Source organism: Phragmites australis, chromosome 1, assembly GCF_958298935.1.
Source record: "Phragmites australis chromosome 1, lpPhrAust1.1, whole genome shotgun sequence".
NCBI classification, from domain to species: Eukaryota; Viridiplantae; Streptophyta; class Magnoliopsida; order Poales; family Poaceae; genus Phragmites; species Phragmites australis.
Genome location: NC_084921.1, coordinates 42080309 through 42107282, shown reverse-complemented (window position 1 = coordinate 42107282; position 26974 = coordinate 42080309). Strand labels below are relative to the sequence as shown.

Sequence of the window (26974 nt, the reverse complement as noted above, 5' to 3'; positions counted from 1 at the left end):
GTATTAGACCTAACATTGTTGTCAGGTGGCCGACACCGAGGCCTAGGTACAGAACCAAGTTCTTCATCATTGTGAATAACGGGATTAGTTGTGTGCCCAAAGGCAGACCTGGGGCTGGCAGAGTCGTGGCAATGGGCTAGTAGAGTTGCTTACACAGGCTTGAACCATAATAAATTGTGCATATTGTCAATCATATTCTCCTTTTGCCGGCACGAGTCATAGGAGGAAGATTGTCCTTTGTGTTGCGTTCACCCCCTCTTTGCAGAGGATGTAGCCGCCAGTTTGAAACTTTTGTGATGTGGCTGAGATGCGGCTTAGGAGTAGATTCAGAAACTTTCAAGCTTAGTGTTGTGATGTGGCTGAGATGTAATCTGTGATCTACATGCATTTCTACACAGTTATGGTTAACAATATGGGCATACAAGCAACTCACATGCTCAAGCATCCATATGACCATATGTGATAAAAAAAACTATTATCATGGAGTTGAGAACGCCCCCCCCCCCCCCCCGCATTGGTTGTTTGAAACATAAGAATTCCTGATGCTCATCTGTAATCAAATCTTGGTGAAGTCCATACTTACACAGCAAAGTATGAAGTTCCACACATCTACGATCCAAAATAGATAAAAGAACTATAGCCATGCAGGAATTATTATGTGTAGTAGTGCACCATAGGTCTCCATTTTCACAAAAAGATAAAACAAGAATGATCATGCAGTAGTTTAGCACAGTCGCTCGGTAGTGGGTGCTAACTTCAGCAAAAGGAAAAATGTGCGAGCCAAAATACAAATTCGCCCACCGTGGGGCTCGAACCCACGACCACAAGGTTAAGAGCCTTGCGCTCTACCAACTGAGCTAGACGGGCTTGCCTGTTTGATCCTGTGGTCAATCTAATTAACTGGAGTACCCGTTCCAGCAACTTGTTCTCCGACCCGATCCCCGCCACGCTACCCATTGCGTGAGTTTGCGACACCTTAGAGCCGCGGCCGGAGATCTCATCTGCCAATTTCATCCAGCTCGCTGTCACACTGCACCACCGTCCCCTCGTCGAACCCAAAACCACAAGGTTAAGAACCTACCGACTTAGCTAGACGAACTTGCAATTATTCCGTACGATTTTGGTTTTATAGGCTAGTTCTATCTTCCTGAGCGTCAGTTTTTCAATTCCATGATCATGCGCTGTTCTATGTACAAATATAACCATTACATGGTGATGGTACCAAAAATTTTATCAGAATTGTAGTTCCTTGCTTCAGACACTGATTGATACAATGCAAGCCAATATATATTATTACTTGGATGGCTGCATATTATCCCAGCCCTGGAATTTACAGGTAAATGGCAATACACACCTCTCGCCACCTATATATTATTTTTCCTCGAACATACATCTCAATTTACACGACAAAAAAGTGAGTCTTATACTTCTATCTCTGTTGGAAATTAAAGGTCTTTATGCAGTAAGCATATATATAAAAGAGAACAAGACAGTAAAGCCGGTCAGAACTGGTGCCACGGCACCCATGAAGTCCGGGTCATAGCCGAAGTAGTCCTTGATGAAAGGCCTGACTTTATGATCGGGTTGGCCAGGCACCTTCATAAAATCCTCCACATCACCATATTGCGACACAATCAGTCCATAAATTGTTCATGCCACTGGACAAAAACAATAGTACCAAACCCACCATTTTGGGATTCTCTGAACAAGACATGATTTGGGTTAGTTCACAGAGATTGCAGTGCACAGTGGTTTGGAGTCCTTAAAGATTACTTGAAGAAAGCAAGAAAGTGACTCACCATTTTGGAGTCCTTAAAGATTACTTAAAGAAGGGATAGAAGGCAGCAGATAATATGGAAGCAACATAATGGTTCGGTGATATGGAGATACTCATCATACCGTAGCAAGTGAAATAGAGGAAGGTGAAGAACGAAATGTAGAAGAACCAGAAGAATTTTGCTGGTGTCCACTGTTAAGACATCAATGAGTACACAGTAAGAGTATAAATGGCAGACTCAATGAACACATATGGTATCTCCACAACAACCTGAACAGAGAGAAATGAATCAATTAGTGTTTGAAATGCTATCGAGACTTGAACATCATTTCAAATGATTTCGTTTCTCCTTTATGCCACATCTTTACTATGCACATCATACTTGGCATGACCTTATTGTGTTTTGAGTTCAGATGAATAGCTAGTTAATATTACTGACCTGCGCCAGAGCATAGGGTATAGCTGAGTACATTCCAGCTGCACGCTCTCTGTAAAAGACGGTCATTTCCACAGCAACAACAGGTTGAACAGTTACACAATTCTCAAAACCAACAAACGCGACAGCAAAATACATTGATCCGATGATGATCAAAAGAACTGTTGAACTCTTCCTGCACAAAATAACAAACAGTTAAGGATCCTGTAATACACATTCACGATAAAATAAAGGGATAAATGCAAAAACCCCCCCAAAAGTCACTTGGATTTTGACTTTCCCCCCCAAAAGTTGTTTTGTTGCAAAAAACCCCCCAAAGGTTTGATTTTGTTGCAAAAACACCCCTAAAAATTCAAAAAAATTTAAAACAAATCACAAAAAATTCTAAAAAAAACTAGAGACAATTATAAGACCTTTTGTGAAATTTGTTTTCAAAAATAATATCCTTTGCATCATATTTCATAGAGAGTAAGTTTGAAAAAAAAGAAAAACGTGCAACTCATTTATTAATTCGAGTTAAATGCATAGTTAATTATTTACTAATCCAAAAATCATGAAACAAAATTTTTTAGTCTTCTTACATGATCCTCTATCTTGTAAAAATACATGAAATCTTGAAATAGTTATTGTAACGTGCAGGATTCAGTAGATGGGTTGCAGATAGATTAATTCATAACTAATCCATAACACCCCCAAAATTAGTGAAACCACTTTTATTAGTTTACTTAAATAATTATTTGTGTAGGAAAAATAATGGTAGACATGACAAATTTAAAATAACATGAGTTAATAAATGAGCTGCATATTTTTCTTTTTTTTCCAAACTTCCTCTCCATGAAATATGATGCAAAGGATATTATTTTTGAAAACAAATTTCACAGAAGGTCTTAGAATTGTCTCTAGTTTTTTTTAGAATTTTTTTAATGATTTTTTTATTTTTTTGAATTTTTAGGGGGTTTTTTGCAACAAAGTCAAACTTTTGGGGGGCTTTTTGCAACAAAACAACTTTTGGGGGGGAAAGTCAAAATCCAAGTGACTTTTGGGGGGGTTTTTGCAGTTTTCCCTAAAATAAATGACTGCAAAGCAAAAGTTAACAACTTAGCATGGTAAGAACATACATCTTACGGCCAACCCTCCAAAATATAGTCCCAGCAATAAGGCAGTAACTAATGAAAAGAAAATTCTGACGAGGTTGTACTTCTCCAGTAAATCAACCATTGCTTCCAGGGGCAAAATTTGAACTAAGCAAAGGTGCTCTGCAAGTATTGAGTAGGGAAGTAGAGGTAGCTGGAATCAGGAGGCAGCTTGCTCAGCTCTTTGACTAATGCTTTGTTCCGCCTAAAAACAGTCAGCCATACAACAAAGCAGCCGTTACCTAGAATACCTGGATACTTTAAAAAGCAGGAAAAGGCAGGCCCATCCATGCATATGCATGAACTGCAGTATAGTCCAAGCACATGTTGATGACGCAATGCTGCCTGCACTACTGATAGATGTTCGCTTCTTTGGAAAAAAAATGTGCCTATAAAGGACATCCACACAGCTAGCCGCAGCGCACAAGGTTGTGGTGGTTTGAAGTCATGGGTTCAAGTCCCAATCTCCATAAAATCAATGATACTAGAAATGCAAATCGAAGGACGCGGATCCTCTAAAGCAAATGCAGAGGTAGCATTAGCTCTCATCTGAGCCATCCCACCATATTCCAACGGTCACGCGAAAGTCTAACGAAGCACATTGGGCGTCATGAACAGTACCCGAGCTAATTTATTTCTCCTCTCAGTCCAAACTAAAGATGCACCTACTTGGTCGGTCCGAAGTATGATATTATAGGTACGGTTCAAGCATGGTACGGCCCGAGGCTAGATGAGCCGAACGCACGAGGTCCTGGGCCGTGCCTGGGCCGAACGCACGGCACGGCATAGCTTGTATTTTTCGGGTTGGCACGGGCACAGCCAAGCAGGCATGAGCACGGTCTGAATCGGCCTGGGCACGCGGCGGCCCAGGAGGCACGGCCGGCCCGGCCCGGCATGGCACGCAACGGCCGAGACGACACGGCCAGCCCAGGAGGCACGGTCGACCCAGGCGGCATGACCGGCCCGGTGCGGCACGGCATGGCCCAGCGGGCACGCCTAGGCTGGCTGTAGCCGTTGTGCGTGGGCCTGCCACGTAGAGGCACGTGGGTTTAACGGGTTAAATGGGTCTGGAACGGCCCGTTTAACTTGTTAACCTAGTATTTTGAATTTTATAGCCGTTTGTGACCGTTTGAGCTCCAAAAAATTTGAAAAAATTGTAAAAATTAATATTTTTCACCTATAAATAAAGGATCACATTGCCCTTCCATTATACACCAGCAACACCATTTGCTCTCTTGTTTCCTCCTCTCTTAATAATGATTTGTCTTTATTTTTTTCGAAACGACCTGTCACCCACCTCTCGTCTTGGCCTATAAATACCATCTCAAACTTCCTGTGTCATGTGATCCCATCAACCACTCATCTCTCTTTTTCTACTTGCTAGCCAGTAGCTATTTGCCCACTTCAAGAGATCAATTCCATATTTTCATTCATGGATTAAGACGCCGAGAACTCACGTGCGTGATCATGGGTGTGGCAACATTTTGAAAAGATCTTTAGAGAAATTAACGGGGAACAGATAAGATTTATGTCCAAACATCACATGCCAGCAGATGTAGTCATATATGTAGCCAAGAATTAGGTGTCAGATCTCCAAATGGAACGGGACGCTTGAGAAAGCATATTAAATATTCCAAGCAAAATTCTAGGGTTTCTAATGAAATCATATAATTTTCGGAGCATAGTCATAGGTTGTACTATTTTTTCCTTCTAGTAGAAAAGTTTTTAACGAGACAACCAATCAATAAAGCTCTGTTTATTTATTTTCTATAATTTTTTGATTTTTTTGAATTTTGTAGCTATTTTTTTATTTTTTTCTATTTTCGGAGTGCTATCGGGCCGAGCGTGCCTCCACCATGCCCGCCGGGCCCGTTGTGCCGACCGTGTCGTAGGCTGGCCCGGCACGGCACGGTGGAAGATGGGTCGTGCCGTGGGCCGAGGATGCGACATGGCACGGCCCGTTACAGTAGTCGGACCTATCGAGCCGTACCATAGCAGGGCTGTGCCAAGCTGGGTCCGTGCCAGACCGGCCCGAGTGGCCCATTTGGTCATCTCTGACCCAAACAAAGATCTTCCTATACACCAAAAAATCTATAAATTTTTGTGAGGTTCTATAATTCATATGCAACATCCCCTTGGGTTGCACATGAATTTTATGAGTTCCTTCACAAGACATTAATTCTCATTAAACTTAACAATTTTTTATTAAATTTAATTGCACTAGTTACTTGCCTAAAACTTCAATTATGATACTAATGATGTTTATAAATGTTTAATGCCATATTTATGAAATTGGGATGTTACAAATATTTAAGTAAACTTATGACATGTTGTTTGTGGAATAGGACAATAGGTTGTGACCTGGCTTTTGTTGGAACCGCAAACTTTTGTTGGAACCACAAACAGGAGTTGCACCTGATGTTTCATGTTGTTGATATACTACCTCTTACCAGTTTTTTTTAAACCGGCCCCCCTTTCTGGAGGCTTCGTTGGAGCTTTTTTGGCGGAGTGTGCGATGCACGGGGCTTGAATCCCAGCGGGCATGGCCGAACCGAGCGGCTTTTCCATCGAACTCCATATCCATTCACCTCTTACCAGCTTCTACCAGCTCATTTCCCGCATTTCAGAAAAATACGCCATAGATCACACTCGATTTGCTGTCATTGAACAAAATTGACAGTGTAAAAGAATAACTGTCAATTCTGTTAGTGTAAAAGAATAACTGTCGATTTTGTTAAGTTTAATCGGGAATAACTATCAATTTTTTAGTGTAAAAGAATAACTATCAATTTTTTTAGTGTCAAAGAAATTTAATCAGAAATTGTTAAGTTTAATGAGAATTAATGCATTGTGAAAAACCTCACAAAATTCTTGTGCAACCTAGGGCGGGGAATAATTTTAGAAACTATTTCATTGTATGTGAAGAATTTTCATGAATTTTTCCAGATTTTAGGGTTTTGGATTGAAGACTTAAAAATTAGAGTAAGTTAGAAAAGTTTGCAACTTTGAAGAATTTTAATTAAAGATTGGTTCAAGCTTTTTAGGCCAAACCAATTAGGTTGCATATGAATTATAGAAGCCCAAAAAATTTGTAGATTTTTTGGGGTACAATAAGATCTTTGTTTGGGCAGGGAGAGGAGGAGGAGAGAAGTTAATGAGCTCGGATACTTTTTATGAGAAATCAAGTTAAAATATATCTTAGTTTATATGTGATAAGTGATTGGTAAGGTTGTCGATTTGATTTGTCAAGTTTTGGATTGCTTGAGCTTGGTTTGAGCATTTTGATTATAGACTAACTTGAGTTGGAGGAGAGTGGAATTAGAATGATTTTCTCTGAGTTCAGTGATTTGTTCTCACCGGAATGTTCGATGTCTGGGAAATTGGCTTCACCAGATGATCTGGTGTGGTGCTGATGCTAATGCCGGAAGTTTTTCAGTTTGACGACAAAATTCGAAATGGGCATCAGATGGTCCGGTATTGGCTAATTGTGTGCACCAGACTATTTCCAGCAAAGAAGGGTGCAAGTTGGGTTCTGGTGAGTTGTACTCATCGGATAGTCCTGTGATGAGTTGTGTGAGCACCGGAGCAATACATCGGACCTTTTCTTGCAGAGAGCAAATTCTTTGAGCGTAAAATGGAGTTGAACTCACCGGATGGTCCGGTGTTCAGAGCAGAACACACCGGAACATCATGTGTTCTCGTTTTCTGTAGGATGTGCTCTGAGTTAAAGTTTTTAATTTTGTGCTAATCTGAAGATATTTTGGAGTGTGAAAAAATATGTTTGCTTGTTTCATGGTGTGCAGATGACGGATGCAACTCGGCAGTCGACGACAGGTGATCAGGGCTAAGTCGGTGCTAGGTGCCGGACGATCAAGGAGGCCAAACAGAGTAAGGGTGATCCTAGCTACATATGTGGAAGTCAAGCAAAGTATGAAATGAAGGATGAAGACGGTGTATTGATAAAGTCAAGCGAAAGGGATGCTGGTGCAAGTGACAATGTAGTCCGAGGGATCGGGAGCGAGAGAGACTTGCTGGCGGTTAGGATCGTAAGGTGAAGTACATATGTCGACATCAGAGCGCTTACTTATAGTGTAAGTAAGTGGCGAGTCACGCTTTGAGAAGCGTGTAGAAGGTTTTACAGTTGAAACTCAAAATTGTGGGAGGATTGGAGGAGTATGTGGTACCATCGCGAAGCTTGTGTCGAGGCGAAGTTAAGTCGTGAATGTGTCACGACTATTCGATGAACATAGCAAGAAATAGACCAAAATACCCTCGGTGGTAGGTAGAAGTGTACTACAAGAGAGATATATTTTGATAACAAGCTAGAAAACTTAGGGGTTAAGTTTTCTATGCCTATAAATAGAGGAGTAGGGATATAAGAAAAATTGAACCAGCTACTTAAGCTCCTTGTGCCACCCATTTAAGAGTTTAATGCTAGGGTTTTAGAGGATAGAAAGATAAGTCTTAGCCTATATAATAGGTGAGAGTTTTTGAGAGAAAAATTTCTTATAATTCGTTTAAAATAGTGCTGATCTCGTTGAGTAATGAAGTTTATGTTTTTGCATATGCTTAAATTCCCCTCTTTCTAGTCTCTGTATTGGTTTTCTTGCAAGTTTTTCTTTTTCAGTTGTGATTTTTTTTTTCTATTTGAACGTAGTTTTTTCACCTTTATAAAGTAATTCTTCTTATTGCTAGAGGTATAGAAGTTTATATACTCTTGTATTTGAGGGTCTTGAATCCTTTTGCTTCTAGATAATCAATTTGGAGAGTTGCTTCTTTCAGTGACTATCTTTTTGCTTTGTTCTTCATTTAAGCTTTAAGCTTTTGTGCATAACGACATATGATATTCCATTTGTAGAGTCATGTTGACTTGAAACTTTCTTTTAAGCTTTGTCTCTCTAAAATTTATATTTCCATTTATATATTTTTAAAAAGCAAAAAATTTATAAGCTGCATATTCAACTCATCTCTAATCGTCTATCCCTATCCTACATTTTATAAAACTCACTGTGCATTTTGGACTTTTGTTTTACCGTTGGGATCAAGGTTTACGTTATAGATCGTAGCTTGGTTACCGAGCGCCGGCGGTAACCGAAAAATCGCGATTACCGCGATAACCATTCAAATTTTCAAAAAAAAAAATCAGACAAAATTCATTTAAATAAATTTGAAATTTGGGGGAAAAATCGCGATTTTAGCCGCTCGGTAACCGGTCGAATTGGACTGGTTACCGAGCAGTTTTTACGATTTATCAAGCGGTTTTCTCGAATTTTCCACATTATCGGTAACCACTCAGTTTTTTGGGTAACTACTCGGTTTTCTCAATTTATCGAGCGCTTTTCTCGATTTTCAGTGAAGTTCAACAAAAAACCCAAAAAATATCTCAATCTTGTAAAATCAATAACTAATTCATCTGAGCTTTAAATCAAGTGAAACAAATTTTTTTAGTTTCCTTGAAACATGATCTACATGATAAAAGTATTTATACTCATAAAAAAGTTAAAAAATTTCTGTGAGAAAATGTATTTGTTAAACCAAGTTAAATGCGTAGTTTACTCTTTGCTAATCCAAAAATCATGAAATTAATTTTTTTAGTCTTCTTACATGATCCTATGTCTTTTAAAAATACATGAACTCATGAATTAGTTATTGTAACATGCAGGATTGTGTAAATGTGTTACGACTAGATTAATTCATAACTGACCCATCACACGTCAAAAATTAGTGAAACCACTTTTATCAGTTTATTTATACTATGATTTACATAGGAAAAATAATAGTAGACATGAAAAAGTTAATTACAATGTTGTTTCTTAACATATTCACTTTATGCTTGTGAACTTTGTAAAAATCATAGAAAAATTAATAAAACTCTAAATAAAGTGAAATCAATTTTAAAGATCCTCTTAAGATACATTTTACACAAGAAAAATATGTGTTTATATGTTAAACTTTTCCTTAATATGAGTTAATAACTGAGCTGCACGCTTCAACTTTTTTCTTTTTTTCAAACTTTCGCCCTATAGAATATGATGCAAACGACATTATTTTTGAAATAAATTCACAGAAGGTCAAAGAATTGTATCTAGTGTTTTTTAAGATTTTTTTAAATTTTTTAAATTTTTTATTTTTTTTAAATTTTTTAATTTAAATTTGGTTATCGTTTGGTTTCTGAAATCGAACGTAACCGAGATGGACAGTTATCACAGTTTTTACTCGATTACTATTGAATTTTCGTATACGATAGGATTGCTCATATGAGAGCTAATGCCGCCTCTTTATTTGCTTCAGGATCCGCGTCCCCTCGCTTCGGGTGCCTGAAATGACTCCATATTCAATTCGGTGGACGATGACGTGTCCCCGTACACCAGATGCTTTTCGTTGCCTGCAACCACGTGGCGCACACGCATGCCCACCGAATGCCTATATACATGTGAATCCATTTCCATGAATGCCAATATCTCGCCAATTTTTACTCATTAATACCTAGCACATGTTATTCACTCTCGGTGACTATACATCTGGAAAATATTTAAAGATTTTGCAAGGTATAGCAATAATAAGCATAATACGGATTATTGTTTGTGGGTAATATTAAGCATATTTCTTTTGGATAATATTAAGCATAATTTTTGGGCAATATTTTAAAATATCCTAGGAAAAGCTAAGTATTGATTCATAGTAAAATGTAGGTAATTGCCTCTTTGTTGCCTGTTTAGAACCTAGAAATTTTCACAACAATCAGTTGCATTTGGTTTTCCTTCGGTTTTCACCGGATTTGTATTAGATGGTAGACGTGGGAAGGAGGCATAGTTTTATTCCGTTTTTCATGAGAGAGAAATAAGACAGAAATTAACTCATACTTTTTATAGTAGAGAATATATATAAGTTTACCCTATCTATTCTTTTTTTGAAAAAAATAAAGTGCGAACTTGACCACGAGCTGAAGCCATATGTTATGCAAATTGACCAGAACAGAAACGAAAAACGCATTGTTTTTCAGATGCTAATCTGAATCCTCTATTCCTCTCGTTCTACGTCACTCTTGCCATGATGACATATTCTGCGTACGGAGTAATAAAACTATGGCACTGATACGTTGATGTATAGTGCAGAAAGTAATTGTTTTTCAGAACCTGAAAAGCACCGGATAAAATATTTAAAGAGCCAGATTATCTCATTAGCGATAGAAACACTATTTTGCATAGCAAACTTGAAAAACTGATGAACCTCGCCTCATCCTACCACTGCGCCACCGTTCTCCTCGGTGCCGCCGCCCACGCTGGCCGACGCCATTGCCGAAGACAAATCCTTTCTCGAGCACGGCTCGCATCTAAGACCGTATTGCGAAGTCCACAACCGAAGGCAGCATGCTTGAGCAATATAGTGCAAGGGAGTAGGAAGAGCGGGGCTTGTGCCACTGCCACCCCATGTCCCCATCAACGACGTCGCCAACGCCGGCATAGCCATGGTGATGGACTCACAGCAGCCGAGACGGAGAATAGCAGAGCCGCGATGGCGGGCCATGGTAGAGCGGTGACGCGGCCCCGATATAGAAGGCGGAGGGACAGAGAGAGAAGGGATCGGCGAATCTAGCCACCGAGACGGAGAGGCGTGTTTGGTCGTCAGGACGGCGGGACCGCGGGAGCACCGAGCACGCTCGGGTGTGGTGGCGCACTCATCGGTTTCGACGGTGTGCTCCAGCGCAGCATGTTTGAAGCAGCTCGACGTGGTGCACTCGATCGACGGCGAACACGGAGGCGGCGCGGCGTGTTCGGAGCCTCGGACGCCTTGCGGGCGAGGGGCGGCTTGACGTGGCGCGCTTGGGGACGGCGAGATCCGGGCCTGACAGCACGAACTGGGTAGATGTGGGGACGTTCGTGTTCTGATGTGAAGCAGAGGAGAACCTCTAACAATCAGCGCACCAAAATCCACACAAAAGAAAGAAGACGCTTCTCGCAATACCTGGAAGAACAAGAAGAATATTGATGCATTACCAATCCATGGATCATATCTAGGATTTCTTCTGTAACAGCTTTTGGTTTGGGATTTGTTGAGCTGGGGCAACAGGATCTGTAACATGTAGCTTTTCTTTAGGCAACAGGATCTGTAACAGTCTTTTCTCTGTTCAGACAGTTTAGAATCACGATTCACTGCGTCGCAAATTGACCGGGGCGAGCTGACACTGTCGAGGCAAGAGATAAAGGATGATAAAAAAAATTTATGATGATTTTATTGTGTATGTAGATGATATTTTTAAGTTTATTTTAGAAATATATGCATCATCATATATAGACTGTTGAAAGAAGGCAGTTCATAGCAAGATTAATTCTATTTTTCTAATAGAATCTAGAAAGTCACATATCGACCTTATGATTATAAACCTATAGGTTGCAAGTGGGTGTTAAAAAAAGTTTAGATCTGATGGTATTATTGAAAAGTATCGGGATCGGTTTGTGGCCAGGGTTTATAACAAAAAAAGGTAAATATTTTTTCATACTTCTTCGTCTATCACTAGACTGATCACGTAAGAGTACTACTCTCATTAATTACCTCACATGGTCTTCTCGTTTATCATATAGATGTTAAAATAACTTTCTTTAATAGAGAGTTGGATGAGAAAAATATATATGGATCAGCCTGACTAGTTTGTAGTAGTTAGAATGATAAGTTATGTAAGCTATTGAAATCTTTGTATGATCTTAAACAAGCTTCTAAGCAATGATATGAGAAGTTCAATAGAATTTTAATATATGCGGCCTTTGCAGTTAATAAAGCTGGTAGATGTGTGTAGTATTGACATGATGGGGGTGAGAGAATTATTATGTGAATGTATGTTGATGGCATACTGATTTTTAGAATAAATTTTGGTGTAATTAATGAGGTTAAGTCATATTTGTCTAAAAATTTTAATAAAAAAGATTTGAGAGAGATTGAAATGATTTTAAATTTTAAGTTGATCAGAGATGATAATGGGATTACACATTCATAAACCTATTATGTTTAAAAGATTTGAGAGAGGATGATATGATCTTGTTTGTACAAAATTTGCAATTGAAGGCGTAGTTCATTGTCCAAGTTGTGAATGAGTGTAGCTTAATATTCTATGTGGATGTTCAATACTAGCAGATCTCCATTAAAACTCTGGTATATCAAACAATATTGAGAAAAGATAAATCTTCGTGGAACTTTGGGATCTGGCGAGGGATTGTTAGATATATGCCCAATACATTTAAGAAAATTCTAAATAATTTAAAGGCTCAACAAGTGGAGGTGGAGATGTATCTTTTAGTCCCACCTTACTAATGGAGGTGGAGGGAGATCAACTTAAAAGAGATTCTCTTCTCCACCCACTTATCATGTGTGAATGAAAGGACTAAAAGAATATGCGCAAGTGCTCGCTTGCCTCACCGGGCCATGGTCGTGGCCGGGGTGAAGGGTGCTCGTGCACGATACCTGTATGAATGGTCTGCCAAAATCTGGTCTAATAGCTTGGGTAGTCGGGGCTCATTGGGGCTAGTCGAGAACCTAGTCAGATTTGATTATTTTCATATGTTATATAAGGAATTGAATTAAATATGAAAGTGTTGTATTTCCAACAATTAAAAAACGTTATTGTAGGCACTTTGACTTAACGATAGCTGGTTTTGCCAATGCGCTGAGGCTAGATAAGTTTACCGATATGCACTTTAAAATAAGATAAGTTAAAGCCACTACATCTGAAGGAACTCTTTCCTCTGATGAGGAGAAAAAGTTCGAGAAAGTCAACACACTCTTTGTAGGATGTGTTCTTTGCGCTTTTACCTATCGTCTTTGTGATGTGTATATGCACATAATAGACTCAAAATCTGTAAAACAAGTTGACTGTTGTCTTAATGTGTTATGTTGGCTTTAATTAGCGAAGATGTTATCCTACATGGTATTTCTTGAAAAAAAACACACCTATGTGAGCCTGGCTGTTGGTCGTAGTCTATGAGATTTGGATGATCTCTAATAAACTCAAGAAGAGACCATAGAGTATGACTTATATGCTCCACCCAAGGGGTAACCTACTAACAGCCAAGTATCAATTATAACTTTAAGTAAAACTTGTTTGCACAAAACTTATAATTCAAGACATAATCTAATATTCAAGTTGTGAATGAGTGCAGCTTAATGTTCTAGATGAATGTTCAACCCTAACTGGTCTCTATCGAAACATCGATATATCAAACAGTATTGAGAGAAGGCAAATCTCTGTGGGACTTTGAGATCTGGTGGCGGATTGTTAGAAAATTCTAAATAAATCTCAAAGGCGTATATAGGCTTAGTCCAATATATTTAAGAAAATTCTAAATAAATCTCAAAGCCTCAACAAGTGGAGGTGTGGATGTATCTTTTAGTCCTACATTACTAGTGGAGGTAGAGAGAGGTTAACTTAAAGAGGATTTGCTCCTTCACTCACTTAGTCTGTATGGATGAGAGGATTAAGAGAACACACGCGCGTGCGCGTGCTCGCCTCGCCAGGCCGTGGCTGTGGCTGCGGTGGAAGGCGCGAGCACATGACACCTGCGTGAATGATCCGCCAAAATCGGATCCAATAGCTTGCGTACGTGCGGCCTTCTTTTGCAGTTTTATTCTTTTTGCTCTGTGGGTAAACATATACATATATATATATATATATATATGTATATATGTATATATGTATATGTATATGTATATGTATATGTATATGTATAGAGAGTTGAGAATTCGACTGTTGGGCATAACAGAGTCAGGTCGTGGCGCGTCTCAATCGTGCGATTCTCCCTCTATATATATTCGTCAACCGTCGCCACAAAAGATATATTTGCAATAGGGTTTTACCTATTTTCTCTCTGCTACATCGTCGCATGTAGTATACTCCATCCCACTACGTTGGTGTGCACCGACGAACATGAGAGCAGATATTCGGAACCTGTTGCTTTTTGGATTCTACACCGGGAGAGGGCGAATAAGGTTTTCAAGAAGAGCTCTGTGCCCCTGCTCACAATCTGCTTACTCTACATCATCGTGATCTTCTTCGCCTACTTCATCTGCATCATCGTCTACTGCGTCGACATCATAGGAACATCTGCATCTTACGCTGCTATCGAGTACGTATATTGCAATCTATATTAGAAACCTTGTTGGAATCCTACTCAGAAGCTAGTTAGGGCTCGTCGGAGCTTGTTGAAATTCTACTCAGAAATCTAGTCAGGACTCATCGAAGCTTGTCGGAATCCTACTCGAAAATCTAGTCGGGGCTCGTCGGAGCTAATCAGGAACCTAATCGAGTTTGATTATTTACATATATTTTTGTTCATGTTATATTATAAATTGAATTAAATCAGAAAGTGTTGTATTTCCAACCCAAAAGCAAAGCAAATTTGCTCCCAGCCATGGCCATGGACCCATGGTATTGGTGGTCATGTACGGCGCCACCACGGGCAAGGTGCAATCTTGCGCCCCTCCCGTTGACCACGGTAACGGTGCCGTACTGGCCGCAAGCAATGGCATGGGTGGGCCATGCGTTTTCCGCCTGCGGGCTAGGTTGTGATACCAATCAGAGCCAGGCCGCCTCCCATCCCCATGGGCACAGTAAGATCGGTCCAAACCATGCTGGGCCTTCAAACGTCCACCGTCCCCTAATCGAAAGCAGCCACCCGCGCCGATCGACCGCACCGTCCCTGTTCGGCCCGACGAGCCAGCACCCATGTGGCACTGAGCGGGCTTGGCCCATCCTTACATATGGCCGCCCGTCTTCCTCTGTGTTTCCTATCAAGTAGGGCTGAAAACGGTCGAAAACAATTGGAAAAGGCTAAAATCGTTTTTAGTTTTACATTTTTTTTTTTGGAAGTGATATCGAAAATGATAAGTCGGAAACGAATACGGCATCGCTATTACCAAAATATCGGAAACAATGATGACGGACGGAAAATATGACGGTATCGATCGAGAAACAATAATTCATAACCGATATACCGATCTGTAGCTCACAAACCATATATCTCATACGACAAGATCGATGAAGTCACATATGACTTCATGACATAATGACAATACGAGTTAAAACACATCTCATATGAATATATGATAAATGACGAAACACATTTAATATGATAAACATAAATCCATGATAGATACGAATATACGAGGACAAGTTCTAATGTTAAACATAAGTTCATAGTTCACATCTCACAACTCACAAGTGACAAGTCACATACATCATACGAACATACCCATAGACATAGACACAGAATGAAGTCTGAACCAAAATGACATGGTTTGATGGTCACACTTGAAGTTTAAATAGCTAAACCAAAAGGACACATAAACATAGACATAGCTGTGGGTATTCGGTAATTATCAGCGGAAATTACCGGCTACAAATGAAAATATTCGAAAACGATCGGAAGGAGGCAAAATTATTTTCGTTTTCGTTTCCGACTCAAATTATCGATATCGTTTCCAATTCCTCGAGATACCGATACTGCAAGAAACGGTCAGAAGTTCGCAAAAACGACGTCCGGTAGAACACGAATTTCCACTACCATTTTCAGCCCTACTATCGAGATCGGATGAGTGACAAGGGGGTACAATACAACCCCTTCTGCAGTGCAAACGCTACTATACGGCAGGTGACTGAGGTGAGATCACCATACTATCGTATTCGGACGTGTACAGTACAGGTGTACAACAACGGCTTAAAATAAGCGAGGGCTTCTTGTTGAGAATAACCTCGAATACGTCATATGCGATGTAACAACTGAAACAGACCAGAATGCAGGTGATGTTCACAGCCTGTAAACTAGCAGTGCATTGTATACTTACAAACACTCAAATCGAGTATGCCTTTTCTTTTCACCTTTTTTTTTTTCCTTTTCTATATGTAAATACAAACGTAAAAGGTGCTTCTGGCCTTAGCCAGACACTCAGCTGCATGAGAAATATACAATTAGATTGATTAGCCTTGTGAGTAGTGGTTCCCCTCCTATCTCCTATATCATCCTACTTATAAAGTTATAATCCAAATAATTTAAGGAGCTCAAGATCTTCATGTGGGCTCTGTGCATTGGAGACCATCTAGGAGGAATCTCCTCACAGGTGCACTGGGCATTGGGGGTCCATGCTGCATAAGCCATGATGGACGTCGTATGTACTATGCGTGACTGTACACAAAATCCCTCTTGTTCATGCTCTTATTTGTTTGGGAGCAGCTACCAGCCAGCCAGATGTGCAAGGTAGCAACTGTCCTTCACAGTCGCTTCTCCACCTTACGCTCTCTCCTGTCCTTTATATAGAGATGGATGGATATACGAAGACAAAAATGATGTACACATATTATAGCGTATCCTTGTTTCCCACCAAGTATGTACTTGAATTCAGAAATGCTCCTTGTGGAACTCGAATTTCGTGGTGCTTTTCCCATTGAATTCGTGGCACAGTTTGTTTAGTTCTTGTCCAAGGACTGGAGCTCCACAGTAGAATACACCTGTATGCAACCAAAAAAATTACCAAACATATAGACCGTATCAGCCTGAACTGGCTATTCCTGCTTTTTTGTTCAACCATGAGGGCCAAAACTGAATAAGTTTTGGTATTTGGAGTTTTCTATTTTTGTAAACTCCATAGCTTGATCGCCCCCTCCTATTTTTAGTTATAAATTGTTGATGCAATTGAATGCTTATGTATTGCCGTGTTTATGAAAAAGAAGTCTAGCATGGATATAAAATAGATGAAGTTACGATAAAGGTCACATAAACCATTCACAGGGATTGTGGATGACACTGAAACAACAGAGAAGCTTAATTAGACTTTGAAGTACGTAGACTAACCTATCTTGGCATGTGGATGCTTCGAGACAATTTTAGATAGGACCTTTTTCCAATTTGGTCTTGCAAAGTGTGTCCGGACCTGCAAAATCAGTAAATGGATGATGATGAGATGGAAGTATTAGCTTGATATTTGAAAAGGTAAATGTTCGCTGATTTAACCATTGATGTTAATAAGTGGTCAGGTACAAAACTCACATTGCAAGTTTGCAACACAATTAGCTTTACAGAGAATGAAGCTGTTAACTGCCCTATCAGAACTTACTTTAGTTCCAGAGACAATGTCAACACCATTCTTGGCATGGTTCAAAGCTTGAAGCATGGTGATGAGAGCCGACCGAGCATCCCCTTCCTCATAAACACTCGTGAGGTAGTTGTGCATCTCAATGATATTCTAGAATGGAGCAAACGTAATTGTAAGTAAAATCCGTGAGGAGAACATATAATTTCTGATAAGAAGAAATCGCACTGCAAAAAAAACAAGAGGTCAATTGGTACTATGTACCCTTTGATCCAATTCAGCAATCTCATTCATGACTCCTTTGAACCAATCAAAAGAACCTTGCTCACGTGTAACCCAATAAAAGTAGGCATTTGTGGTCCTTAGAACCCTCTTTGGTCTTGAGGTGATCGTCATAAGCGTGCCCAGATCAATGTGTGGCTTATTCCGACCAACTGGAGGATAAAGATCAGCAGAAGCATCCTGCACACACAGAAAAAAATACAGTTCTTAGCAAAATGCCAAAATATAAACTACATAAAGAAGAATGCTAAAATGTAGTTATATGTTATTTCAATAATGAGATTAGGAAGGTGACAACTGAAGATATGGAAAATAGTAATTACCTCCTCCTCCTCCATTTTGATGATGTTGTTAAGCAGATCTTTCAATATGCTGATAAAAGGTGTTGCACCAATTCCTAATCCAACAAGTAATAAAACATCATACTTGCTGTAATCTTGAGCAGGAGAACCATAAGGTCCATCAATCAGAAGTTTCGGTAAGCTGCATTATCAAAAGATAAATATTATAACCTGTGATTTCTGAAGGACCTACAATTCACAAAATAAACCTTTTTTTTCTTTATGGTGCTGGTGGTGGGGTGAGGTGGGGTGGGGTGGGGTTGTGAGGGCTTGGGGGCTCATACGTTTTCTTGGTTGTCTCGTCTGCTCTAAGAAGGCCGCTTTTACCACCCACTGGGGGCTCGCAAGCTGCTGCAAAAACCCTCTTGAGCTCTCGTGTCCAATCGCCAAGTTGTCGAACATGAATGCTGAGATAATCATCCCCAGGGGCTGAAGTAATTGAGAACGGATGCCTGTGAAGACAAAAGTGTACAGCGTTCAATTGATTTCATTGAGACTACCTTTCAAAGATATGAAGTCTTCATGAAATTCGGTATTGTTTATCCTAGCAGTAGCAATGTGGCATCCGGCATACATAGTTTGATCAAAATTGAGTGCTGCAAATAACAATTACCATTCGAATGGTGACACTGCTGGACATTGAACAAACATATATTGCCCGCTCTTGTAACGGAAAGTGGGCGGCTTGGACATTTGTAGTGTCAGCACATTACCAGGATATATGGCCACCTGAAAGGAAAAAATATTGGATTAGTAGGTGGTGCATAGAATGAATGCTCAAGTTTCTCGTGTTTTTTGGATTGACCTTCAATAGCCGGACAGAATAACTGCCAGACCTGAAGAACCTTAGCACCCTCTCCCCTACATACAAGCAAACAGGCACAGCCAGATACATCCATGTCTGCATCAAAACAAAAATACAAGAACCCTAGGAATCAAATGTTAATTGTTTCATGTGGAGAGAATGAAGACAAACAAATAAATGTCTCACCGTTTTTCTATACCAGACATGAATGAGGTACAGACACTGGCCATGAACAATGAGCGCAATGTACACAACAATGAACAAGTGATGAGAGTACCAAAAGGCATTGAAGCCAGTCAGTTTGTCGAATGGTTTTGGAAGCTTCACCAGGCTACGACGGAACCACCGGGTCGCTAAAGTAAAAGCTATAATCATGCACACAACCATAATGACACCAGTGATGCCCTCCACTCCTTTGACTAATGTAAAATATGTTGGCTTTGCTTCCCCAAAGTACTGGCCCAAAGGAGCATACTTCTCATTTGATGAATTTATAAGCCGTGGAAAATCACATACAAGGTGGTTCCCTGCATGGAGAATTATGCCAACAACAATTGCTGCTGCAATAGTCTGCCAATTACAACAACAAAACAATTTATTTTTGTTAGTTTTCTGAGCTGGCCAAATTAGTAACAATATTTCATATGTTGCATCCTACTGGAGTACTGGGTAGCTTTCCACGTATCTTAAATCCCCCTTAGTTGTTAAATCTAGGTTCTTTTCTACCACAGGCAATATGATAAAGTTATGCTTGGTAGTTATAGATGAGCAAGCATATTTTATCTTACTAAGAAAAAAAAATGGAAACACTAGACAGTGTGTTTCGTGACAAATAGGATGGACCTCTTCATCAACCCACAGTTAATGTCAACTCATTCCAGCAGGTGCACAATGTGTTTTGCACCTTTTCATAAATAGACTAAAACAATCTAGTATCAAATAGAACATCAGAAACTGAATAAATTGATTTAGTTCACATGAATTGGTATAATGAGTACATACATAGAATGATAGGCACAAGAAGCGTGAAACCGATTCTATATTCACTTTTGTTAAATACAGTCTTTTTTTATATAAAAAATAAGGTTAAGCACCTAGCTGAGCAACTATATGTTCTCCCATGATTATAAAATATCTGACATAAAATCAAACAGTGGATAATCAATGTAAGTATGCAGCTAGCACAGGTTAAGGTAGGGGACACCAATTAAATTGTGTTGTATATGACATAACAAGCTTCCTTCCTGCTGTTGGAGGCATGTGCTGAATCAACACCACATGCAGCATCCGTGCAAATAACCTCAATGATTAACCAATATTCAGGCTTCACATGAAAATCAAATTGAAACAGACTACTTCTACATGAACTATGACGCAAATGTGCATTCACATCTCTCCGGACCTAAATTAATTTATTCAAGTATGAAGATCACAGTAATATGAAACTCTACAACTAAATGGATAATAAAAGGCAATGACAAACTAATGGCTAACCTTGTGAAAGTTGATATTGTCATCAAATGGTAATGCCCGAGCAGCTCTTGTATTTCTCAACCAAGTAATGGTGTTACGACATACTGGCAGGAGGATAATTGCCATGTTCAGCTTCAGGGTTTCAGCAGCACCTTTTGCAGTTGTCACGCAGTAGCCCATCACATTAAAGACATACCTGTTGTGATACTGCATGAACTTCCAGGTGAACAGTCCGGCCATGATCGCAATCCACAATGCAAGCACCCACATGCGTTTCCAATTATCCTCCAAGTAGTAGCTCAATGTGGTGCTTATTTTGCGAATTGGACTCTTTTTCCTTAATCCTGCTAGGTTCTGGCTTAGTGCTTGGCTTGTGTAACTGAGGGCCTGACTGTAGTTCATGTAAGTATCCTTCTGCAATAGAAGTGTCTCCAACTGCCACAACTGCAATGCCAACAAGAAGCAGCGTATTCTTCAGAGCTAGTGAAAATCACAAACCACTTCTTCAATAACAGTTTCGATTGATAAAAATAATATTCTATTAACATATTGTTTCAAACAGGTCCATAAGAAAAAATATCGCATTTGTAATACAGAAGCTGATAGTTGTATAAACCATGTGTGCGTCTGAAGATCAAGATTAAGGCTGGCATAACTACTCCAAGTTAAATACAGAGCTTTATCAGTGCAAAAAAAAGGTCCCCTCATCTGCTGAATAACTTGTGCTCAAGACAAACAAGATTATATGTACATAAAGCACATCCATAATGCAGCCCAAAAGACTATATGTACATATAATTATGTACATATAATTCAAACAATTTTGGAAAAAAAAACAAATGTAACATTATAAAAATGTATCTATGCAAATAATTGAGGGAGTTTTTCCTTGAAAGACACTACAAAGGTAAAGTTGCCTTACAGTAGAAATATGTTACATCAATAAAAATAGCATGTTAGGGCATTTTCAAAAGAAACAAACTTTAAGTAAAACAGGCATGCAGTAAAGTAAGATGTTGCATACAATAGGAGCCAATGCAACAAGTCAAGAGGTTTTGAAGTGCGGATTTTTTTACAACTATTAGAACAATTTATCTAATCTGTGTAGTATTGCTGCATCATTTTTTTTATTTGAGGAACTTGAAAATTAGACTTGCTAATATTGTTATGTCTAGAAATCAATCACCTTATAAAGGAATATGATTTAGCCCTCTCTCAATTTAAGTGACCACTCACTTCAAATAGGTACCGAATAGCAGGACATATGGGCAATTTTATCATATCTTGTGTGTTATGTGATCTATCATAACACAGCAGATTTGCTACATCAAGGTAGTATAAGATGCTTAATTGTGCTGCTTGAAAAATGTACAAGGCAGGTTAAAAGTACACGTCAATCTAATGAACAATTTGCACGAATACATAAAGCCCTAACAAAACTGCTGTGTGGCCCTCACTAGTTTTTACTTTTAATTGCATCTGATGGCGCACATGGCTCATATGACCGTGCTATCCAAAGTTTGTGTGATGTGCGTGTAATAATTGAGTGTAGAGAGGTGGGGATTGGACTTGAATCCCTGATACAAAGCATGACCTGAGGCTGGTCTAGCCCCTGCCCACTACGAACGTGGTCTGGCCTTTGGTCTCTCACTACGAATGTTGTGTAACACGACACATAACATGGCAACATAAAAGGCCAATGGGAGAATCATGGCCCAGCAAAATACCCTCCATACTATGTCAGGAGTAAGAAAAAAAAGAAGTATTGATGCTCTGCAATCAAGTCTCCAACCTGCTGATATCAGCGTGCCTAACCTTGCGCCTTACTGTAAAAGAATCATGATGCCTTCAAGAATTATTTTGGCATTTCCTTTGGAGTGAAGTACTATCATTTCTTCTACCCCCAGGCCAATGACAACACCATTTCAGACAAAAAGGGGGGTCAATGACAATAAGGACGTGGCGGCAAGGATGACGTTGAACTAGGCAGAACCGCAGAAGGATGAAGCATAAGAAATGGATGAGAGTTGCTCACCAACTTCGTTATAAATGGTGATGGGAGAGCGAATTTTGTAAGTACCAGTTTTCATTTCGTTTTTGTTGTGAATACTGCATTCAGTACATGTACTCAAGTCCTAACGCTGCCAGAGGCAAAATTTTATTGCTACCATAGTAATGGGTAGGCTCTTCGGCGGGTTGAAGTGCACCCATCAACTAGCAACGTGGCAGAAAAATGTAAGTATAGATACTGATACAGCTCTATATTTTATAATCCTACTCGTACTACTCCACTACCTTGTCAAATGAGACAACCCCGGTCAACTACTGAGTAAGGTTTGATGAATTGATCACCATATATATGAGCTTACTGCCAAAATGCTTACCTAATGTTGCATTGCATAGATTGTCACCAATGTAAGGTTTCATTAAATAGATGATAGATTGCCACCAAAACAGTGGGCTCACCTCAATGTAGCCAAGTTCTTCGGGATCAAGCTCTTCCATGATCAAGGCAGCGTACTCTTCAGCTTGCTCCTTAAGCCTCGACAGCTTATTGGCAGATGCGCTTAACATAATAATCTGGAACAGTAGAAAGAGAAACGTGAATTACGACTAAGTGCTAACTCCTCGTGATATTTTTCCAAACCACTAGAAAGTAACCCAGCACGACTAGGCAGTGTTGCGGTGGTACACACGCTCCAATCCAAAAGCTACTTGCCTCACCTGGTCACCTTTCAACGCATTTTTCGAGCGAATCAGGAAAAAAAAAGGATTAGCTGGCGTGGCGGAAAGCCCCTCACCTACTGCCTTGCGGATTCCCATCCGTTACCAAATTACTGAAATGCCCTCGCATGTTCTAGAAAGAAAGGTGCCCACTTCCTAAACGATACAGTATCTCTTAACATGTGACCCGTCACCTTGCGTGACTGCGCGACCCAGACGAAGTAGGAGCCACCGGCATCGAAGATAAACCAGGCCACCAGTGTTTGGGTTCCGGGCTAGTGTTAGGGTCCGGGGGCTGCACTCTCCCCCCGGTCCTAGATTCCCCGACGGAAGGCTGGCCTGGCACTGGAGGTGTCGGACGAAGCACGCCGGAGGGGAGGACGATGATAGGAAGAGGGAGGAGGTGGACAGTGGACTGATCGCGCGACCCGTCGCACGTTAACCCAGTCCCTTCCTAAACGCTACTCTAGAAAAAAAACGAGTGTCCCTAAACTGGTAGGTAGGAGTAGGTAATGGTGTGATGCTTTCCCCGCCGGCTTCGCTCACCGACTCCGATTAGATGCCAATATTTTTCGCGTACACCCTTCCTTCCCCTACGAAGCTTTCCTCCAAAACCCTACTCTTGTCGGATTATCACTGGTTAACTAAGATTTCTCCTCCACTCTAAACATGATTAAGAAACAATACTATCAGATAAGGTCTGCGACATGGATGCTCCACCTATTTGAAGAACAGATATGATTCCTGGCGGGGGCGAGGAATCAGACAGCTCAATGGACCAAGTATTAAGCTCTCACCGTCAAATGACGCCTAAATAATTTGATTTTGATATCCCCAAATAGCAAACTAGAAAAGAAAGGAGGAAAGAAAAGGGAAAGAAACACAGCTCGTACTGCAGGACCACCAACTCCAAGCACAGCCATGGGCATGGGGTGTTGCTTACCTCTTTCACCTCCTCCTCCCCAATCCGGCCGTCCGCATTCTTATCCACCCTGATTGAAGCAAGCGAAAAATTGTGACAAAATTAATACTACTATTGATGCTGTTGTTCTTCTGATAACATTAACAAATTGCACGGTATCTAGCTAAGCTAGGATTGGCGTAAATGGTGGACATGGTAGGGAGGTGATTTACATGTCGAAGAAGATCTGGAGGCGGGAGTCGAAGCTGTTATCAGTGATCTGCTGCCAGATCTCGCGCAGCTCCTCCTTGTTGATCTTGTCGACCTGCATCTGCCGGCGGCGGCTCAATGTGTCGAACAGCTCGAGCGCGAACTCCTTCGATTCCGTCATCCCTGCACGCGCAACTCGTCAATGTTTCAACTACTGGGAATAAAATTTGAGGGGAAGGCGATGGGAGGCAGCGCGGCGTGGTGGTACATACCTATGCATTCCGCGAAGTCGGAGCGGGAGAGGAAGCCGTCGCAGGCGAGACGGTCGAAGTTGGCCTGCACCTCCATCCAGGCGTTGCTGGCCTTGTTACTGCTGATGAAACGGAGGCCGCGCAGCGCCTTGTGCGCGCCAGAGCGCGTGCGGTCGAGCTGCGCGCGCTGCCGGCGCGCGGCGCGCGCGGCGAGGGCGGCATCGATGCCCGACGGCGGCTGCTGCTGCTGCTGCCCGTCCACGCGGCTGTGGGTGCGGCCGAACCGCTTGGTGAGGTCCTGCGAGAACTGGCGCGCGATGGACATGGCCTCTGCCTTGAGCTCCTGCGAGAACTGCAGAAAGCTGTGCGACGAGGTCCGCCTGATCGACGGCGACCGCGACCGCGACGACGACGAGGGCGGGCCGCCCCCGTGCTCCCGGCGCGCCGCCAGCGGCAGCCTCGGCCCCCCGGTGGCCGCCGCGGCCGGCTCGACGCTCCGTACCACAATGGTGTCGTCCTCCTGCAGGTCGAGCGTGACCTCGACCAGCTCCTCCCCGTCGTCAGAGCCGCGCGGCGAGGAGCCCGTGCTGAGTGACCGCGGCGTCGTCCCCGCCGACCCGCCCCATCGCCGGTGGCCCTGGCCCGCCGCGCCCCTCATCGCCGACCCAATCGGAAGCCGCTTCTCAGCGTGGCTCCCGGAACAGTCCAATGCTCGCAGACGAGACGCAGACGCGCTCGACGGGTGGATGGATTTGGGGTGGCTTTGGAATCTCTGGGGAAAGGCGCCCGCGACGCGTCCGAGCGGGAGCCGAGCCGACGAAAGAGGAAGCAACGGGGGAGCAGCAATATATGGGACGAACTGGCGAAGCACGGCGGGCCGGCCCACGCAGAAGCACAGCAATAATAATTAACAAAAGTTACTACCAGTACTGCTAGTACTACATGCCGATGTACTGGCGATTAGGCTCGAACGAATTCAGGGGGGAAACGAAGGGGCGGGCGTGTGCTGGAGAAAATGACACGGGCCCCTCTTTTTTTTTTTTTTTGCTACACTTGCTAATCTTTAGATTTTTTTTGCCACGCTTACTAATATTTAGGCACCGCTCGATTCTAGTCATCGTATGAACATGATAAGTTTAGAGAAAAATTAGGATTTGGGGTTTCAGAGTTCACACGTGATTTCAGGGTTAGAGAGAGAATAAGATGACGGTAAATTGGTAATGGGTTGCGGTGAGACATGGCAGTGATGCTGGAGCCGTGGGCAGCAAACGGGGCGATGTGTGAGGTTGGCGGCGAGGAGCTTGAAAATAAGTTGGTTTAGCATAACGGTGGGTGGTAACACGGATTTGGTGATAGAGACAGTAGGAGGTGGGCGAAGCGGGGGCCAAGTAGCTCAGGAAAAGTAAGAATAAAAACAGTGTTAGAGACAAGAGATAGAAGAAATGATGTGGATCATCAGATTAAGATTGAATGATTCAGATTTATCGTCTGAGAAAAAAACCGCCTAACAAATAACATCTGTCTTGTTTTTTCACTTTTCTGTTTCACCTCGTTCATACCTAGTCGTATTGCACGAAGTGGCAGTTTGAGGATACTTGGATTCTTAGGTTCAACAGAATCTGTCTAGAACGTAGGAAATTCACAAGAATCCGCTCAATTCCTCCTGACGGAACTCCGAAGAATTCCCGGGTTTGGAACAGGGTCCATAAAGTTATTTGCGATGATTTTTTTTGTCGAAAGTAGTATTTCTCGTGAGTTTAACACAAACTTGACATGAACCCGTACAATTATCTCGTAATTTTCCGCTGAAATGCATGCTTCACCCCAGATGGGCTTTAGATATACTACTGTTCATTCACTTTCTATTACACTTCTAGACACTCTTTAGTTTAAGTAGAGGAAGCGTGGAAGGGAATGCGCGCGCGCTTTCTAATTTCTATTACGTGTCGCTGTACCCGAGTCAGCGACTGTCAGTGGTTTTCCTAACTCTAGGAGAATTAGAGTTGGTGGTACTCGCAAATGTTACGCAAAAGTCGATCAGTATGTAGACTAGAGCGTAGAGAATTAACTAGAGGTACAGGAAAACATGCACACGCTACTAGTAATGCTTGGTTAACTACACGTCGTTTTACATCGGGCTGCTATATGAGCCGAGAGGACTATTTTTACGAAGAAAGAACTTATTTCATTATTACATAAATAGTTATCAGTGTCAGCTAATCAATATTATTAATAATGGTTTTTAAATTAACACTGATAATAAATATCAGTATCGATCTATAGTTATCAGTTAGCACTGAAAAAAATTTAAATAAAAAATAAACGAGCAAACTCGATTTAGAACCAGCTCGGCTGCCATGATGAAAGTGTGGTACTCTGGGAGAGGAGTTAGATTTAGTTATGCAGTAATCACAGGTCAAACTCATATGATCCGTCTCAAAGCAGTGCAATGGGGATAAAGGATGCGCATCATCTAATCACTTACAACACTAGATATAAACCATGAGCACAGATCCAACACTAGTCCGAACTCTGAAGAATTAGCATAAAATTTATAACAGACCGCCT

At 41.2% G+C, this 26974-nt stretch overlaps 1 protein-coding gene and 1 non-coding gene across 2 annotated transcripts; both read right to left on the bottom strand.

Annotated features, from left to right (window-relative positions):
- Nucleotides 1–794: 794 nt before the first annotated feature.
- TRNAK-CUU (transfer RNA lysine (anticodon CUU)) lies at nucleotides 795–867 on the bottom strand. Its single transcript has one exon. It is a non-coding gene; the product is annotated as a tRNA-Lys (tRNA).
- Nucleotides 868–16106: 15239 nt separating this feature from the next.
- On the bottom strand, nucleotides 16107–25379 carry LOC133919937 (respiratory burst oxidase homolog protein A-like). Its single transcript, XM_062364520.1, has 14 exons — nucleotides 24428–25379; nucleotides 24179–24338; nucleotides 23988–24036; nucleotides 22787–22900; nucleotides 20342–20764; nucleotides 19034–19417; nucleotides 18848–18943; nucleotides 18656–18771; nucleotides 18327–18494; nucleotides 18025–18184; nucleotides 17684–17881; nucleotides 17444–17572; nucleotides 17182–17260; nucleotides 16107–16838 (listed from the first exon to the last, which is right to left on the bottom strand). Exons 1-14 carry the CDS (start codon nucleotides 25062–25064, stop codon nucleotides 16729–16731), a joined length of 2823 nt encoding a protein of 940 aa, XP_062220504.1. The 5' UTR covers nucleotides 25065–25379; the 3' UTR covers nucleotides 16107–16728.
- Nucleotides 25380–26974: the final 1595 nt, after the last annotated feature.